The sequence below is a fragment of the Aphelocoma coerulescens genome, assembly GCF_041296385.1.
Source record: "Aphelocoma coerulescens isolate FSJ_1873_10779 chromosome Z unlocalized genomic scaffold, UR_Acoe_1.0 ChrZ, whole genome shotgun sequence".
In the NCBI taxonomy this organism is placed as follows: domain Eukaryota; kingdom Metazoa; phylum Chordata; class Aves; order Passeriformes; family Corvidae; genus Aphelocoma; species Aphelocoma coerulescens.
In genome coordinates, this window is record NW_027184085.1 from 65,926,838 (window position 1) to 65,945,543 (window position 18,706).

Here is an 18,706-nt window from a genome sequence, read left to right on the forward strand (position 1 = left end):
ATGTATAAATGTTTCCAGATGTGGGCCCTTAGCTACCCCTCATTAGGTTAAAAGAGCCCTATGGTATCAAAAGCCAGAAAATTCTGCTATGCAAAGCTCACTATTCATGTTTTATTAGATCCTTGATTAAAGCCTAGAGAGGTCAATGGGAGCATTCTGACTAAATTCACATCTGCCTTTTTACAGTTTCTAGCACAGACAAAAATTTCTGTGGATTCTGTCACCTTTTGTAGTAAGCAATACTAGAATAGGTCTTACTTCTAAAAAGATTTGTGGAAGTCACCTTTTAGACACTGAAACTTGTCACAAAAAGAAAACTGAATGCTCCTGCAAATCTCTGCAGAACCATGGCTCTTTTTCTGAAGCAGTCCCAGTGCCAGTAAGGGTGACAGAGCTGGGACCTCAATAGTTCGTAACATGAGTGGCATTTATGTATCAGTACTCAGAAGTAAAACTCCCTGCCACAGAGTTGTGAATTATGTGAGAAACAAAGGCACTCTGAAGCAGAACTTCATCACCAAAGAGCATAGAGATGAAAAGTCAGTCTAATCTTGGCTTTATGCCTACTTTATTCTCCTGACAGGGAGCCAACATCTTAAATGTTCTGCTCAGGCTGGAACACCTTACTTATGTGATTTGCATGAAGCAAAATACCTGCATACCTCTCCTTCCCTAGACTGCACACAAATAATACTATTTTTGTGAGATGCCTTTCCACAGTTTTCATGGCTGTAGAAAAAGTTCTGTTAAACTTCAAAATAAGCTGACTTTTCTTCCTTGTTACAGTAAGATGGTATAAATTAATTATTTATTTGTGTATTATAAAATTTGCATCGATCCTCTATGCATTATGTACTTCATATTGATTAGACTCCATTTGCCCTGAATTCAGAAAGGCCTCTATATGACAGGTGAAATTAATGTAAGTCACCAAATTTGAAGTGCTATAAAACCTCAAACACATATGCTTTGTTGTTCTACATTTTTAATAATCACAAGTCTATAGTCAGGTATGAATCAATGTCCATATTCCGGAACTGTTAAACGTGGTTAAAATCTTAAATAACCATTGCTCATTGCATTAGAAAAGAGCCATTTAAAGAGCTTCAATCAACATTTTCTTTATGCAGCAATTTATAAATCCAAAACTTTATGTAGTTGTGTTTTCCTTACTTAGTTTTGCCATTAACATTTCTATATATGGTTACCATTAATGGAGAAGTAAAAACTGTTAAAAGAAGTTGCATCATCTATGTTCTAAACAATTAGTTAATTTTTTCTGTGATAGACAGTTATGTAAAAAGTAAAAAACAGTGATATATTGGATATGCTTGCATTAAAAAAAATCTCAAACTCATTTATTTATATCATCCTGTGTGATCTATAGACAATTATAGTGCAGAGTTATAAGAATGATCATGTGCTTTACTTTGGATTGTTGAAGCAACTGTTTATTTCTTTGATCAAGTGTTACAGCACACAGGTTGCTCAAAGAAAACAAATTATAGAAGAATCAATAAGAGTACTTTAAACAACACATAGGGATTGGTTCAAAAGAGATCGAAATCTTGACAAAGAAGCAGTACCTATTGGAGCATCTCATTTAAAGTATATTTAGGTTACTACAATACAACTGTGGCTGTAACATGAAAAGCATAAAAATTTAAAAATTTTCCTTTCATTTTTATAATCCAAGGCATGGTTATTACATCTAACTTGTTCAAACATATATCAGTAAAGTGGAAGCTATATGGATTCCTTCCAATATGTGCCTTAGCATCTGAGCTACATTTCTGTAACCTGTCTGAAAAGAAGCTTGCCATCCTAGACGTAAATTTTCACATGACCCACATATATTGTTTAACTCTTGAATAAAAGCTTGTAATTATGCTCAGTACTTTCCATCCTATATCTGAAAATGTTTCACAGGAGTGATTAAACTTGCCTTAAAATATGGCAACTTGGTCACTTGTCCAAAACCTCATCCAGAGGCACATGAACATTGTGGAGGATCTGTTACTTGACCTTCAAGATTACTAGGGGCCTGTACTGTGCTTAGTAAGTATTGACCCAACATGGGTCAAAATTGACAGTCTTTCCCAGTCTTAGTTTAAGACTCAAAGGATTTCAACAGGTTTTCCTCAAACAAAAATGCTCTTACAAGTCAAAGAGCTCTGTCTCCTGTCAAGTTCTGTTTCTCTGGCTGAACAAATGGTGCATTTGTTAATGCTCAAAAGCAAAATATTACAGTGAATGGTATATAAGTTTAACCATCTAGAACTGTCTAGAGCATAGGAAGCTGAATAAATCCTATCCCTTCTAGGAATACGGTGGGCAATAGTTTTGAGCCTATTCAGATAAAAGAAGAAACAGAACCTGTGTTTCCAGTTAGCATGCTTCTAACCACTAGCTGTTATATAGATAAAAGACCAGGAACAGCAACGTTTTCTTAGAAGGGAAGAATGTGTGTTCCTTGAGCCTTTGAAATGTTGACTGTAGGAGGGGACAGTAAGTTTCAGTCAATACCTGAATATCCAGTAGGAATGTGGGTGAAGGCATTTCTGTAGCCGTGGGTAAGCATCTGATGCTTCTGATGAGGGATAAGATTTCTGAAATCCCATTTGCTTAGTCTGGGTCACTCACAACTTCATCACATTCTCCTAGGTTTGGACCTTGTTCTGTAGCACCAAACCCTTCTGGTGCCTCAGATCCTAACACAGTGTGAATTCCACTGTGAAGATCAGGTGCCTAAAGAGTTAGTATTGCCAAATTGAGCTTTCTATGTTCCTAAACCCTTTATTAGATCTATTCCATAGCCCTTTCCTGTAACAAGGCTCTTCTTTGCAGCAAGGCAATTGCAGCAGGGTGTGGACTGCTCTTTATGGTCTCAGGGTAAGCTCAAAGCAAGAAGGAAACCCCTCATTGACTGTTTTCCTACCCTAACACTTTAAAAATTGCTTCTGTTCCAAAGGATTCTTAGAAAGAAGTGCTGTCATTTCACTGTCCTGGAGATATCTTCACGTATAGCTTTCAAGTGGGGGGCAGGAAGAGGTGGGAGTTCTTCCTAATTGGCTACATTAGTAGAACCCTTGAACAGTTAGGACCCCTTTAGATAACTACATATATGTAAATATAATATGACAATTGTGAAATGACCTTTATCAATAATAAACAGTTTATCTAATAGGACTAAACCCACCTAGTACTAACACTCATGAGAGATTCACAACTCTAGCCTGAACTAGAGACGTCCTTCTGGGCATGGATTTGAGGTGAGACACTGGATACCAAGGGTTATAGAATCTTCTTTTGTCTGTCCCACAGATTAACTTTTTCATTCCATTCCCATTAAGGAGTCTGAGAAATCCACCTACTCCTGTACAGTGTTTTTCATGGAAAAAATTTTCTTAATTCCACCTCTTTCTTCATGAAGGGTAATGAAGTTAAATCACTGACTAAACCTAAAAGTTCTGAAGTTAAGTCTGCTTCTGACTGATATCCATGACCAACTGAGTGGCAGGAACAAAAGAAGTACTCATTGATTCCTGCTACTGCTATTTTATTTGGGGTCTTGTGATCTACCATACCCAGGGAGAAATAGGAATTTTGCCAGTTTTACAATCTATGTAAGTAAGCTTTTCTTCAGTTTATTTGGAAGTTTCACATTGTTGAGAAACTCTAGACAAACCTCAGGACTTTGAACCCCTCTACAGATTCTAGGACCAAAATTTTGCACCTCTGAACTGGAGAAATTCTTTGTACTAGTCTGAAAGCAAACCAGTGACTTCAAGTCAGAGATACAATTAAATAGGAAAACTAAAATAAGTGCAATAGTACAGAAACATGACACCCTGTTGGTCAGGGTGGTGGTAGCAGTCTGATTAAATGGTGGCTGCAGTCCTCTTGACGTGATAGATATGGCTCTGTCAAAGCGGTGATCCTGTAGAAGGATCTGGTCTTCCTCGGAAGGTCCAGTGGTGGTTATGTAGCTCTTGTCCTCTGGGAATCCAGTAGGAAAGGGCTGAGCATGGTGTTACAAACCTCAGATTATATCCAGGTAGGAATGCTTGGTTGGAGGAACATCTCACAATGGGATGATGTAATTTTATGAGTCATGCAGTGAGGCTAGATGGCCCATTAACAGAAGATATCTCCCCGGAGAGAGTTATCAGGGATGTGTCACAAAAGAGATAAAGGACCCTGCCCCACCTGGTTTTAACAGACAGTGATAGAATACATACTTTTGGTTACATCTTGCATTGTAACTTAAGACATTCTTGTATTCTCGTGGTGTATATACCCCTTGACCCCTTCACAGAAAGGGTTTTCTAGCATTACTGAATTGAAAGTTTAGTTATTTAGGACATTGTTGGCTTCTTTCACTGCTGTTAAGTGCTGTGTGAAAGCCTGAGCCCACTAAAATCAGTCAGGATCTCTTTGCCAGATCTTTAATTGTAATATATCAAGAGTAAGAGGCAAAGCCATGTGTATTTTGAGGTAAACCCAGTCAATCTTATCACGTTTCTGCTTTCATTGGCACAGTTAGCTTCTGATCAAATTTTTTGTATTCAGACATGCAATAAATTATAGAGAACCTGAAGTATTCCTTTATCATTCTATGTAACACTTTTTACCTTTATTCTAGGCTGTTTTATTGCACTGTAAATGTTCTCCAGAGCTTAGGAGACAGCTCTGGCTTCTGTGGCAGCAGGCAGATGGCTGCATACAGCTTAGAAGATAGCCGAGATAGGGGAATAAGTAAATGAACTCAGTTTTCTTGCTGAGGAAATATCAATAGGCAATGCTATTTTTCCATCTCTCATCATAATGGTTTCAAGATTGGTCTGTAGTTTTGTCAAGCCTCCAGCACAAGAAGACTGGGAATAGTGCCTTTGCCCCTGTGGATTTCAACTCATTGCTGGGTAAGAACTCTGTATGGTTCTTTCTTATACACAGGCTGAGCACGTTAGAAAAAAAATCTGAATGCTACTGGATTCTGAATATTTTTCTCAGAGACAGAAATCAATATTTACCTTTTTCTCAGGAACACAATCCCCAAAACACTATTCATATCCATGGTGCCAAACATTTGTGAAGTGACTTATCACATAGGTCAGTTCACTAAAACAAATGCAGACCACCAGGCTGCTCTGGATTTGGGATTTTTAATTAGAAAAGCTTTCTCATATAAGAAAAAGTTCTTATATGTGACATAACTTTGTGAGGGTCTGAAAAAACACCTGTGTTATCTAGAGTACCCCCAAGCTATTTATTGCCTTTCTTGAGTCGGAGGTTGCAACCTTCACAGCAGAGTCAGAGGAAGAGAATGCATGTCTACCCCTTGACTACTCCATCTCCATGGCTCTGGCACGGGGTGAGTAGTTTCTCATGGCAGGGCAGAGCAGGCAACCCTGTACAGTGATTTATGCTGCAGTAGCAAGAGACATCATAACTGGTCAAGAACCCACACATAACTCTTCACCAAGTGAAACAGTGTCTGTTATACCCACATTCACAGTGCTCTTCCTGCCTACTTCTACCAAGTCTCAGAAAAATTAGGCAGGCTGAAATCTTGTTCCATTTATTCATCTCTCCTGTGGAATTAGGGGACCCAAGTGGAGACATCTTTTGTAGCCCATGGATCTCTCTCTGTAAATACCATATGATTAAAGATTTTAGATTTCAGACAGTAGACTTTGCCAGGCCAATATACCAATTCATCCTACAAACCTATAATTTTGTCCAAAAAAAGAAATCCAGTTTTACAACGACCACCCTAACATTTAAAATGTTTTAGCTGCATCCAGAAGAAGCCAGATTTTTCAATGTTTAGATTCTGAATTAAGAAATTTTTTTCCCTTTCATTTTTTATTCTATCTTCTCAGCCATGATTTTCTAGTACCTGTGTAAACTGTGTCCTGGCCAAAATTTCTGACTAGATCTTGAATCTGCCTCTGACATTCCTGTTTCCTCAAGCAGTGATAACAACTAGAAGCTACTCTGTTTCTAATGCTTTCTTCTTTCCCAAGCAGAGCACTGAAACTGACCATCATGTTGTTAATTTAACAGCTTCAGAGGGCAGAATGTAAAGACAGGTTCTGCAGGTGTATGTGAGGGTTGGTCTGTTTCTCTATACCAAATTTAGACTCCTGACTGAGTATTTTACCATTTGCTTGGGGTTTCCTTCTTATAGCATCCCAATTATGGTAGTGGTAACTATTATTCAGCTTTTTATAGAGGGAAAACTATAGAAAAGGGAATTTTAAAAGCCCATGCAGGAAGTCAGTAAGAGAAGTGGGAGTTAAACTGCATCTTCTTGGGCTATACAGTAACAGCTTAATCCTTGGATAATCTTATGTAAAGGGGCTTCTGCCTCCATGATGGCACAGTTTGTCATAATAGAAATTTAGAATACCCTTGACTGGAAATTATCAAAAAACTTTTCAGAATCTGACAACTTTTTGCTAACTTTGTAATTTCTGATTATCTTCTTTTGAGAGAAGTACTTACTCATCTCAAGGGAAGAGCAGAGCGATAGGAGCAGTATGACTTTTAAAGAAGTTATGCTTGAGGAAAACCATTGTTTTGAAGGACCAGCTTTGGAAGATAATCATCCAGTTCCGGAGTTTCACTGAGCTTCTCCATACTTCTGTCTGCACTTTCTCACTCCTTTTTTTGGCTAGTGTTTAGCTAATGTATCTGCAAATTTCAGCTTGTAAAGTTCCTGTCTGCATCTTACCACTCCTGTAGGCTTTTCCATGGGAAAACAAAATCCAGTTCTTTGTTTCTAGCAGATGACACTTTGATAAGCTGACAAATACATATCATAGTCTAGAGATTTTAGCAGCTGTTTAAAGATAGATGCAATTTGCACAAGTGTTTCTGGTAAATAGCAGAACTTACACACAGGAAAAAAGCCATCTTAAATTTGAAAATCTGCATCATTTGAGTTATCTGTTTTCATAGTTAAAATCATGGGCCAATTTGGATTGTGAAATCCTGTAACTTGCTTTCTCTAAACTTAGTGAAGAGCCTTCCTTCTCTTTCTCCTTGGTGACAGCACTCTCAGCAGAACATTCAGTTAATGGTTCTTGCTTTGTGCTATTTAAGGCCTCCGTGCTGCAAAGAAAGAGGCCAGAGTTTCAGGGATCTAGCCTCTATTGTAATTCGCCATTTTTGAAAAATATATTGGTTTGGGCATTTTTACCAATGGGTAAGCAATTATAGTACTATGAAGATAAAAGGAAGCATTTTTTTTCCTATAGAAGAAACTGCTATTCAGCAACATTTGCTCATTGTCATGCTGGTACCTTTTTTTTTTTTTAATTTAGTACCCTGACATTTGATCTGTTATAAAATAAATGTTCCAATTTTGAGAGGAAAAACAAACCCGTTCAGAACATTGATACATTCAAGATTTTTTGGGACACCGCCAAAGAAAACCCAGGTGCTGAAGGAAGTGGTGTTCTTGTCTCACTGGGTGACATTTTCACTGCTGAGTCAGTGCCCCAGAGTTCAGTGCTGCTGGAAGTGTTCTGTTTCAGATGAAATAGAAAAGCAAAATGTCGCAGTCACCTGGCCCCATGGTTGAGGGTAAAGGTGTTTGCCTCATAATCTGGGAAAAACTGCATCCAAAGTAATTTACATCATACGTTACACTTTTATTTGTCTGAGGGATGCATCATTTCTACTCCTGAAAACTTCAGTGGCTAGTGAAGCTACACAGATTGACGATATATTCTCCCCAGGATGGTTGCATTTTAATACTGTATGAAGCAGCCACTAAAGATATAATTTCAGAATCTCTTATGGATCTTTTAGAACATAAATAATGCTCAAAATATATGCAAAGAATAATTCCTTACAGCTGTTATTCTTTCACATAACAGGCTTTTGTGACAAAAAATTCTTTAAAATATGTGTTCTTCTGTATGTCACATTTCTCAAGTTCTGTATTTCACTTTTCTAAAGTATTTTGAATATGTCATTTAGTATTAAAGGTTACCATTTATATCACAGAAAAACACCATCTGCCTTTGAAATAGTTAATTTTTTCTGCAGTCATTTATATTAAGCCCTGCATATTTCAAATACTCTATATTTCAAGAGCTAGCAACAATGATGTAACAGACTTGGTAACACCACTGTACATCTAGAATATCTTGACTGGTATCTTTACAGCTGTTCCAAATCCAGCTATAAATTTGTACTAGTGTAAGTGACATCTGACTTCAGCCTTGTATTTGTGTATATGTCTGACTAAATTAGACACAAATGAAAATGTTGAGGATGGTGCTCCATCTGGAAGAGCTGGAGCCAGAGGAGGATTATAGATAGACAAACATAAAAAGAAAGAGTGAAATAACAACCTGTTGATGATTACAGTGTTTATTTTTAAGGAACCTCATATTCCCTAATGAAACTGAAATTATTCTTCTGCACTACTGTAAAGTTTATTTTTCCATTCATACACTTTCTGTGTCTGACAGCAAAACCTAGTACAAATAAAATATGCTATGTCTCACCAATATTTTGTTCTCTTTCAAAGATGCTCAATAAAGCTTAGAGAAAACCTGGCAATTTAAATACTTTGTACATTTCAATGAGATTGAAAATAAGTCAGGTATATAGTGAACTGATATTTTGCTGTGGTCAAGGGCAAAAGGTGAGTCAGGAATGCAACTATTCTGGCTTTAGGTTATCTTTGCACCCCTCAGCTTTCAGGTCTGGCTACAGAATGGTGGTGCTCCTGCCAGTGAACTAGTTGAAGTAGCCAAAATATAGAAGCTTTGTCTTCATGGAGTTAGTTGTTCTGCAAATATTGTATCTCAAAAAATAACGGGAGTCTATTTTCTGTAAAAAGATAGGGGATGCAAAACGAGATATTTGCCACTAGGCAAATGCTAGCCTTCATTCTTCAGAAAGCTTACAGTCATGGGAGGACACCATGCAGAAAGAATGGTGGGAAATACAGGAGAGTAACCTCATGGTTTTTACCTTTACTTACATCTTCCATGTTTCCATAACTCAAAAGAAGTGCCTGGGCCTTTGAGCCCTCAGTAAGGAGTTAGAATCGCTGGGGTACTCAAAAGGCACTCATAAGTGTTTCATCACTAAAACAAAAATATCCTGAGAATACCTGTGATAAAGTAAATAATCTGCTAATTTTGTTCATGACACACTGACAACCAGTCTCTGGGCTGTTGTTGGGTGTTTTTAATACAACAGAACAGAATTTGAGTTTCTTTTCAAACACAGGTTTAAAATACATCTGCACAGAAGTTTCATTTGAATACAGTCTTCAGGTGTAAAGAGTGCATTTTACAGTGAATTGTTACTAACATTTATGAGAAATTCTGTTCATTGAAAGCTGGGGTTTTTTTTCCTTTTTAAACCTCAGATATTTACAGAGGGGATTGTATGAGAAGCTGTAATCACAACTAGATCAGCATGACATTTGTGTCACTAATCTTAACACCTCCAATTAATCTCACATGTGAATTCATTATTCAGAAAATGCCAGTCTTGTCTGAAGAAACATATCCCTTTTTTTAACTCCACTAATGCGGCACAACAGCAATATTAAGGTAGTATTATACTGCATCAGAACAAATGGAAGCTGGTCATACAAGTGTGAACACTTCTAAAAAATCCATCTGGATTTGAGCAAAAAGGTGCTGAGATGTGATTTAGTAGAGGGTATGCATACACATATATTATTTTTTAATGTATATATAAATGTATAGATACACACGCATATATTTATGTGCATATATTTGTAAGGAGCAAAGACTGCACTCCTGTAGCTGCAACCACATGAGAACTGAGAATTGCGACAGCACCATGGGTGAAGGAAAGACAAACTCAAGCAGCCAGGAGCGGAGTGTCCCCAGTCAGCACCGCAGCCCTGGGAACAGCCATCTATGGTCACAGGGCAGCAGGTGCTGGCACTGACAGGTGCAGATGGCAGGGATGTATGACATTTCTGGGGACCCGCTCCCTGCTGGCTGCAGCCACATCATGCCAGCCAGCACCACTGGTCATTTGATGCTCCTCTCCCCCCCCCTTGGATTCCCGGGTGGCTGGGATCAGCAGGTGTTGCTGCCATCTCCTCTTTCAGAGCCCAGGAAATGCGATCCCCTCCATTGACGGTTGGCGTAGGAATCCTACGTCAGCTGCCATGAGGGCTTTGTGGGTTGTCAGACCTTTTGCACCATGATGATGGATAGGAAAAAGCCCAAAGGATGAGAAAATATCCTTAATTAGAACCTCAGGAATTATTCAGATATAAATTCTTTTAAAAACAATTTACAAGTGATGGACAGAAAACTTTTGCATGTCCCATGAAATAATTGTGAATATAGGGGGCTGTAAGTTTACAAAGAATCACAGAATAAGCTGAGTTGGAAGGAATCCACAAGGGTCATCAACTCCAACTGCTGGTCCTGCACATCACAGACCTAAGAGTTACACCATGTGCCCAAGAATATCGTCCAAACACTTCATGAACTCTGTCAGTCTTGGCGCTGTGATGACTTGCCTGAGGAGTCTGTTCCAGTGCACAGCCACCCTCTGGGTGAAGAACCTTTTTCTAATATCCAAACTAAGCCTCCCAAGACACAACTTCATGGCAGTTATTGGAGTCCTGTCACTGGTCACCACAGAGAAGAGATCAGTGCCTGCCCCTCCTCTTCCCCTTATGAGGAAGTTGTAGACATCAATTAAGTCTCCCCTCAGTTTCCTCTTCTCCAGGCTGAACAGACCAAGTGACTATGCATTAGCAGAAATTTTAGTATAGAGCTTTAATGCTGGAGTCCTCATGTGATTGGCTTTTGTTTCTTTCAGAGAAAATCCCAGAAGATATGTGGCTTAGTTTAGCCACTGTGAGATCTCTGAATCTGATGTACGCTTCTTATACTTAAAAAGCCAAAATTACCCAGTTTAATTTAACTCTATACTAAACAAAAAGCACTTGCAAGTTGACAAGATTGAACATTAAAGAAAGGGATTTTGCATGATCTCTTTTAGAGAGCACAAAAACCTCTGCCATCTTCCCATCTCCAGCCTCACCAACTCTCCAGAGGGGAGATGTAGGCACAGCAGCGCAGCAAGGTGTGTTCTCTCATACAGATGGAGGAGAGGCACTGCAGAGAGGCACTAGCAGATGTGGTGGTGCTGACCAGTCTGCTCCAGGCTGCAGGGTCAGCACAAACAGACAAGTCCTGGATGCTCTGGGGTTGCACCAGGTGCACTGTCTTCCAAAGCTCCCTCATACCCAAGTTAGGTAGCAGAGCTATAGGTAACAAAGAAGCAAAAATCCCTCTATCCCATTGCCCTTTTGAAAAAATGGATTTTGTTTGTACCCACACTGCAAAATGTTGTAGAGATGCCTTGGTACACAACAAGAGCATGAGTAGAAGAGGATGGACTGAACTCTTTAGTCAGGTAGAGATCTCATGCCCTGCTGAGCTTGCAATACACATGTACTAATACTGTCAATCCATTGGCTGATCATTTGTAAGCAGAGAGAAGCAGGTGTTACTGGCAAAGGCTGTCGGTGCTGTTTGGTTTCACAAGAGGTGTGATTAGAGAAGGTACTTGAAGGAGGAGAGAATAATCACTTGGCATGTGAAAATGAAAAGCAAATCCAAGCAGAGGATTTGGTGTATTGTTGTGAAAAACACATTTACATGTATTAATTTGAAGAAGACAGACATATAGTACCAGAGAACTGAATTTTTTTCTTTGAAACTTTGGTAAAAACAAAGTAATAACAAAAAGATTAGCATGGAGCTATAGAAGTTCAGCTTAATATAACCTCTGTAGCTTGTTTCAAAAGGAATGCAAACCACAAAAACATTTTATGATTTTTGGAAAAGAGGTAAGAAATGTTCCATTTTTCTGTGTTACTGGTATACATTTTTGTGTGTGTGGAGTTTGATTGATAATGTAATAATATTTTATGTCATTCTCCTAAATATACAATTAAAGTACATTAGTACCAACATACTAGTTTATGTCCATTATTAAATGTAAAAATTTATGAACTCTATGTTAATGGAACATAAAATTTGAGACTTTAGTTACACATAAGTTAGGAAATTCAGAAGGGTGGTTCCCATAGCAACCCATCTCTGCCTCTGTGTTTTTCATTTGAGTAGAGGTTTTCATTACTTGATTGCACCATACATTGTATCATGCAATTTCATCATAAAATTTCATCATTGTATAACCAAGAAGAGAGTGGAGGTTTTCTTCACTCAACACTTTCTAACTTTAATATCTCTGTTGCACAGAGAGCAAATTGATGCTTAAATGAATCACGCCCATGTCTAAATATTTTCTGCTCTTTTGGGGGACCACCATAAATTTGGCCAGGTTCTTTGAAATCGTAGAATGATTATAAATGATACAGCAGTTGAACACAATAGCAATAATTCCTTTGAAATTGGCTATTGTCTTCTTTACCACGTAAATATGTAGGTCCAGTGAAAAGAAGAGGGACAAAACCATTTTTCATTTGTGGCTAAAAGATTTATTCCATCCAGATATGGGAAAGAAAGTGATAGTGAAAATTGAGGACACTTGAAGGTTTTTTTTCTGACAGTGAAATGGCAGTGAAATGCTGAATGTATTTATAAAATTGCAAGTCCGTGGATTGTCACCAGTCCGTCTGTCAGTTAAAGATCATTGTGGTGGCTTCTAGACAACATAAAAGATATGGGAATTTGTAGAAGTAGACACTCAATTCTGAATTTTTCCATACTGTAAAGTTTGATTACAGATGAAGACCCAGTGAGATCACACTTTTTATTACACAAATGAAGATAGTGATTAACCTAACCTTGCTAGGTCTTCATTGCAGAGGATATCAGAAAGGAACATAGTGGGTTGGTGTGAACCTTTTGGGAGCCTCATCAACTGACCTAGCCTTTTAATTTGGCAGCTATACTGTGAGCATTTCCAAGCCCTGGAGTGCAATGAGAAGCACTTCCACAGCAGATCAACCTATTAAAAATATGAATGAACAAACTAAATGATGAGATGGAAAAAAATAAAATAATTTCTAACTTTCTCCACTCATTCTGTTAAAGAAATATTAAAAAAAAACCAAACAGAGGATAAAACTGCAGAAACAGAGACTAGATTAGGAAAATGAAAGGCTTTTCCTCCTCAAAAGTCTTCAAAATTACAATGATTTTCATAGCCTTGATAACATCAGACCTGAGTGTTACTGCCATATTTTCTTTTGAGCTTCCATAATGATGATAAGTTTTGCATGAAATGAAAGCAAATAGTTGGTTATACTTCATTTTACAGAAGTCAGCATGTCACTAAGTTAGTACTTCTCCTCTGAGGTTTACAGAGTAGGATTTAGACTAATTGCTGGCAATGGAGATTTCAGTCAAAGGTTGTTTTCCTTTAACCATTTTGTTTTTCATATGCCTTGGCTGATTTTAGGTTATTGGAGTCCAATATAATTACTTGTTTAATTGCTTGGAAGAAGTGGAGCTTCCGTAGTTGAAAAATGGCTTATTTTCTTTAAAAATAACTGAAATCTGGCTAGGGGTTCTCTAGAATGCAATGTGCTATACAATTGTGCTATTTTATCCTTTTAAAAATTCCCTGAATAGTCATTAAATCTTTGGAAACTAGCTAATCTCTAGGAGAATGTGATAGGTCTGGCTATTTTCCAGGGTTTGCAAAAGGCTATGGCAGCTTAACATCATAAGAAAAATTGTTTCTAAATCACTGCAAGACTGGGTCAAAGACTCCAGAACCAGGCTCTGCTTTCAAGAGGTTACACAAAATAGGGTAGAAGAGGAAAACTTGACAAAAAGTCCAGAGAGCTTGTGAGAAAGGATTAATCAGCTTAATATTGGTCAGCACCACTTTTACTTGTGCTATACAAACGTGTGTTGTGTTGAAGCACAACAATAAATGAAGAAAAAAAAAAGTGAGAGATTTAATGTGGTAGTTAATGATGTGAAGGAGAGTAAAATAACAAATAAGGTAATATGATAGGGAAAACTGTAGCCTGCATGTTGAGGTGCCAGAGATAATACTAAGATGTTCAGGGTCATTATTTCTGTCCTTAATACAACTCATTGCCTTAGTGCAGAGTTTAAGTATGTCACTTACAGCCTTCTCTCCTCTCCAGTGGAGGACTGTGATGTGAGTGTGTGTGTTCCGGTCCCTGTGTAATCTATCAATCTGTTCTTCTGTCTTTTCCCTTAAAACTTCAGTTTTTATTCAATGTCAAGCAAATCTAGTGCAAAGAGAGAGGTCTCAAAGACAGTGAATTTTCATGAAAATTATATGTTCTTGTGCAAAAAAAGAGAAACCAGAAATTACTCCCAGAAAGACTCCCAGCTGGAAGCAGCATTGCAGCCTGACTCCTGACAGAAAGAAGCAGCAAAGATCAGCAGAAGGATGGGTACTGAGAAGTGAAATCCCCAGAGACTCTGCCCCAGGAGGTCTTCTCTGAATATTGCACTTTACCCCAAAATGCAGTTCACAGGAGACCAGACATTAGTTCCAGCACTCACAAAGCTAGGAGCTGTGCCTCTGAGTCCAGCATATATGTGGAAATTCCTGTTGCTTAGCCTTAACCCATCTCATTAAAATATGTCTTGTTTTAGTTTGGGATTTGTGTGGTGTTTTGTTGGCAGTGGCTGGGGGATTGTGTCTATGTTTGTTTGCTTGTTTGTTTGTTTGTTTGTTTGTTTTTTGGAGATGTGGTGGTCTGCATCACTGAGCTTGATTTGAACCATCAGCCAAGGTACCAGCCAAACACACTAGACTGATGTTTTTTGCAAGGAAAAAATTTGCCTCTACTCTTTAGGGCTAAAGTTATTTTTGGGTAGAATATCAACACAATTTTATTAAATTTGGTTCTTGTCTTTTCTGGTGAAAATAGAGATTGCTTTTTCTCTGCCTTGTGTGGCAAGCCACTTGCTTTCTAAAACCATGAAAATAATGTAAAAGTAAATTGTCGGGGGCGGGAGTAAATATGTAATAAAAGCATAGGAGGGAATCCAGTCTCTTTGGAGACTGTTGCAAGACATACGTTGGCTCACATTGCCTTTCCTCTTTTGAGCATCTGAAAGGTGCAGTGCATCCCTGAACCTCTACAAACCATAGTAGCAACTGTTTCACCTGAGTGCTACATAATCATTTGCAGAGCTTTAGGTTATTGTGAGTATGCTGAGGATAAGATGCATCTTCTTCACCCAGACACAGTCTTGTCAATGCAGTAGACAAGGATTTGTGAAGGATAGGAGGGGAAAAGATTCAAATAGGCTACAAAACACTCCCCCTGTTCTTCTGTTTTCATATTTCTTTTTGTCTGTCATATCAAAGCCTGGAGTTGAGGAAGCCATTTAGTCCAGCTCACATCCTCATCAGTCCTCAGGGACTCCATGGGAATCAGCAGGACTCCATCAGTGAACCAGATGAGCTCAGGAAATGGTCCCAAGTGTGCTGATCTTGGTTTCATGTCTGGACAGCTTGATCTAATCTTGAAACAGAATATTTTATGTATTTAGAGGACAACTGTTTTGTCCTTACATGAAGAGAAGAATGTTAGTTGAGATTACAATGAGACATTTTGCTTTTACTATATCTTGTTGTGTCTATTAAATGTATTAAACAGCAGCTGATTGCAAAACCCTCTTTCTAATTGGCTTGTTTCAAGCTACTAGCAGTAGATATCATGCACAGTTATGTCTGTTCTGCTAACTGAACATTTAACATTTAAAAGAAAAAAGAGAGAGAAGAGGGAGAGAAAAAAGTTGTAGGGAATCATTCAGGTTGCTTTAGCATCTCAAGTTTTTATTCCATTGGATTATAATTTTATTGGTGTGTCAGAAGTAGCTTGTGGAATTGACTTGAATTGTCTATAGAGATGAAGTTTGAAAAGAAAGACCAACATTAAGCCATCCTTCCACAAATGTCTTAATCTGTTTCAGAGGTCTACAATGTGAGATTGGAAGGGTCAGAGCTCTCAGGGCAGATCACTATGACTTTGCTTAGTTGATAAAAATGGAAGGTTCAGGGGTTTTTCCATAGTATGAGAACAAGGTATGACATTACAATACTTAAGGGTAGTAACAGTAGCAAGCTGAACATTTTCATAAAGAAAATAATTATGAAATATACTATTCCTGAAGGAACAAAAAGCTCAGATGATACACAATCATTCTAAGAAGGCAAAAAGAAGCCGGAGTATCCCACACTGACAGACAGCACAAGCATAGCCACTTATTAACACACATTAGGTGTTATGTGATATTTTCATTGTACTTGATATTGCTCAGCCAGGTTTCAACACAGAATGGACTGCAAGCTGACTTTAAAAGTTTGTAGACAGCCAACTGGACTTTGAAGAGTTTTTGAGTGAGATATTCTTGAACCTAAATATAAGAATCATTAATATATTGGCTTTGTGTACTATTGTTTGTACTTGAGGAGTCCACACTTTTTTCTCATATTCTTTTACCTTAATATGGCCTGTGGCTGTTCTTTGGTGTTCTGCAAAGGTAGATCACTTAAAACCTATTTGAAGCCAGACAACTATTCTGAATTGCAAGCTACTGATTTCATTCTGTTTTTAAGATTTTTCAACTCTGCTATCTTAGTGATGATAAACATGGTTGTGAGTATTTGAGTAGCTGAACATGAAATGCTTTCATTTTGACTTTTCACTAAGCATCTAGTTTTAGCAGTGCTTTTCCCAGTACATTAAGCTTCAGCCCTGTGCATTTGTAGCACTGTAAGTGTAGTCAATAAAAAGTAAACACTATGTCTAGAAGATCTTCATTGTTATTTCATAGCCATATTATCAACTCTGCCCTCCCTCTTGTACTATCAAAAGCATACACACTTAGGAGTGACATTGCTAAAGTCATTCTTAGAATTCAATTTAGGTAATTATTATTCTTCTGTGAAGAAATTGATTCCTAAATATGTTGCAGGTTTGATTCTTTTTTCATTTCTTCCTCCTGCATCTTTCAGAAAAGAAAAGAAAAACATCAGTGTATTCCACTGTAAACAGTATGGATAGATATGTTACGTTTGGTTTATGTCAAAATAAATTGCATTCTGTGTGTTTAGCTTAAACCCTAAATGCTGTGGGATATGGGGATCATGGAGCAGGGAGATACTAGCATAGGTACTTTGCTCGTTGCCAGATTCATTCTTTATTGATTGGTTCCAGCTTCAGCAGAAAGGTCTTGTATGGTCCTCACTTGGCACTCGTAATTGGAGACCTACAGCATCAGTGTGGTGGATCATTAGTCACCTTCTTTCCTTAAAGCATACTGCAAAACTTTTCTATGATGAGCAGTTTGTGTTTCTTTAACACTACTGAGTCTTTCTTGCAGCCTGTGTCAAGGATGGAACTTTCCAAATTATGTATTTCAGACATTGAGAAAGAAAGGACTTAATGGCTGTGACAGTCCAGACCCTGATGCGGACGATTCAGTAGGTCACAGCCCTGAGTCTGAGGACAAGTACAGAAAAATTAATGAAGATATTGATCTAATGATCAGCAGGCAAAGATTATGTGTAAGTACTCTGAGCTCCTTTTCATTTTTTTTTACATTCTGATATTTCTCTGAACCTGGCAGGCATTGCACAAGAAAGAAAACAAAGGTTGTGAAAGCCCTGATCCTGACTCCTCTTATGCTCTCACCCCACGCACTGAAGAAAAATACAAAAAAATTAATGAAGAATTTGATAATATGATCAAGAGCCATAAAATACCTGTAAGTACCAAAGGTTAGATGGCTGTCTGCTGGTAACTGCTGCAGTAACAAACCATAACCCTTTCAGTTCTGGCTTCTTAAGGGAATAATTTCTGCTAGAAAGAGGCTTTAATAGCCAAATATATAACTAAACACTGTGGTCAGAAAATTTCTCACAGCATACTTTTCTTTCAAGTCTCTAACTCTGACACACAGACAAAGCCCATTACGGGTGAAACCTACAGAAGGAAGTGAAATATACATATATGAACTATATTCACTTGATTTACAGAACTGTTTTATCACACCACTTGCCCAAATTATACCTAAAAAATAACAGTGGAAATCTTTCTTTGTGGACAGGCTAACAAATCCATACAATACTTTCTGTGGTGATATAGAAAAAACAATGTGGAAATGAAATTCCTTTTTATATAGTAATTAGTGTGTTTTGTGTGTGTAACTTCAATTCCCAATTGTCTCTACTAAACTCAGTTGCAGCACTGAAGGGTTACAGCTACTTGCTCACTGCAGAGAAACAGACTGCATGAGAGCCTAATGGCAGGATTCAGACATGTTTGTGTGTTGGGGTGATTTTACAGCTTTATCAGAGAATTTGCTTTGACCTCATCAGCATTTCTCTAATGCTTTAACATGAGATAAATTTTTTTTTAACCAAGTCAAAATTTCTAACAGTCATATGCCTTGCCAGATATTTAAGAGAAATAACTCTGCATGTGCTATTTGGCTTGCACAAGACATACAAAGGATGAATACTTGGTCATTATGTTTGATATTACATTTATAAAGCAAACAAAAAGAATATGGAGGTTTGGAGGTTATATTTAGTTGATCTTCCAGCTGTCTGTGGAAATAGGAAACCAGATATTGACTCAGATCCAAAGAAGCATTTGAATTTGCATAGGTAACTGCTTATTTCTAAAAGACAAGAGATTATT

General features: G+C 37.8%; 1 protein-coding gene across 10 annotated transcripts in view; it reads left to right on the forward strand.

Annotated features, from left to right (window-relative positions):
* Positions 1 to 18,706, forward strand: part of MEF2C (myocyte enhancer factor 2C) — a 135,203-nt gene that overhangs the window by 79,982 nt on the left and 36,515 nt on the right. For 7 of the 10 annotated variants that reach the window (XM_069000715.1, XM_069000719.1, XM_069000712.1 and 4 more), the window contains one exon: positions 17,425 to 17,568. In XM_069000715.1, coding sequence (XP_068856816.1) covers positions 17,425 to 17,568 — 144 coding nt within the window. Of the gene's footprint in view, positions 1 to 17,424; positions 17,569 to 17,630; positions 17,769 to 18,706 lie in introns of all 10 variants that reach the window. The other 3 variants (XM_069000721.1, XM_069000718.1, XM_069000722.1) reach the window with 2 other exon arrangements.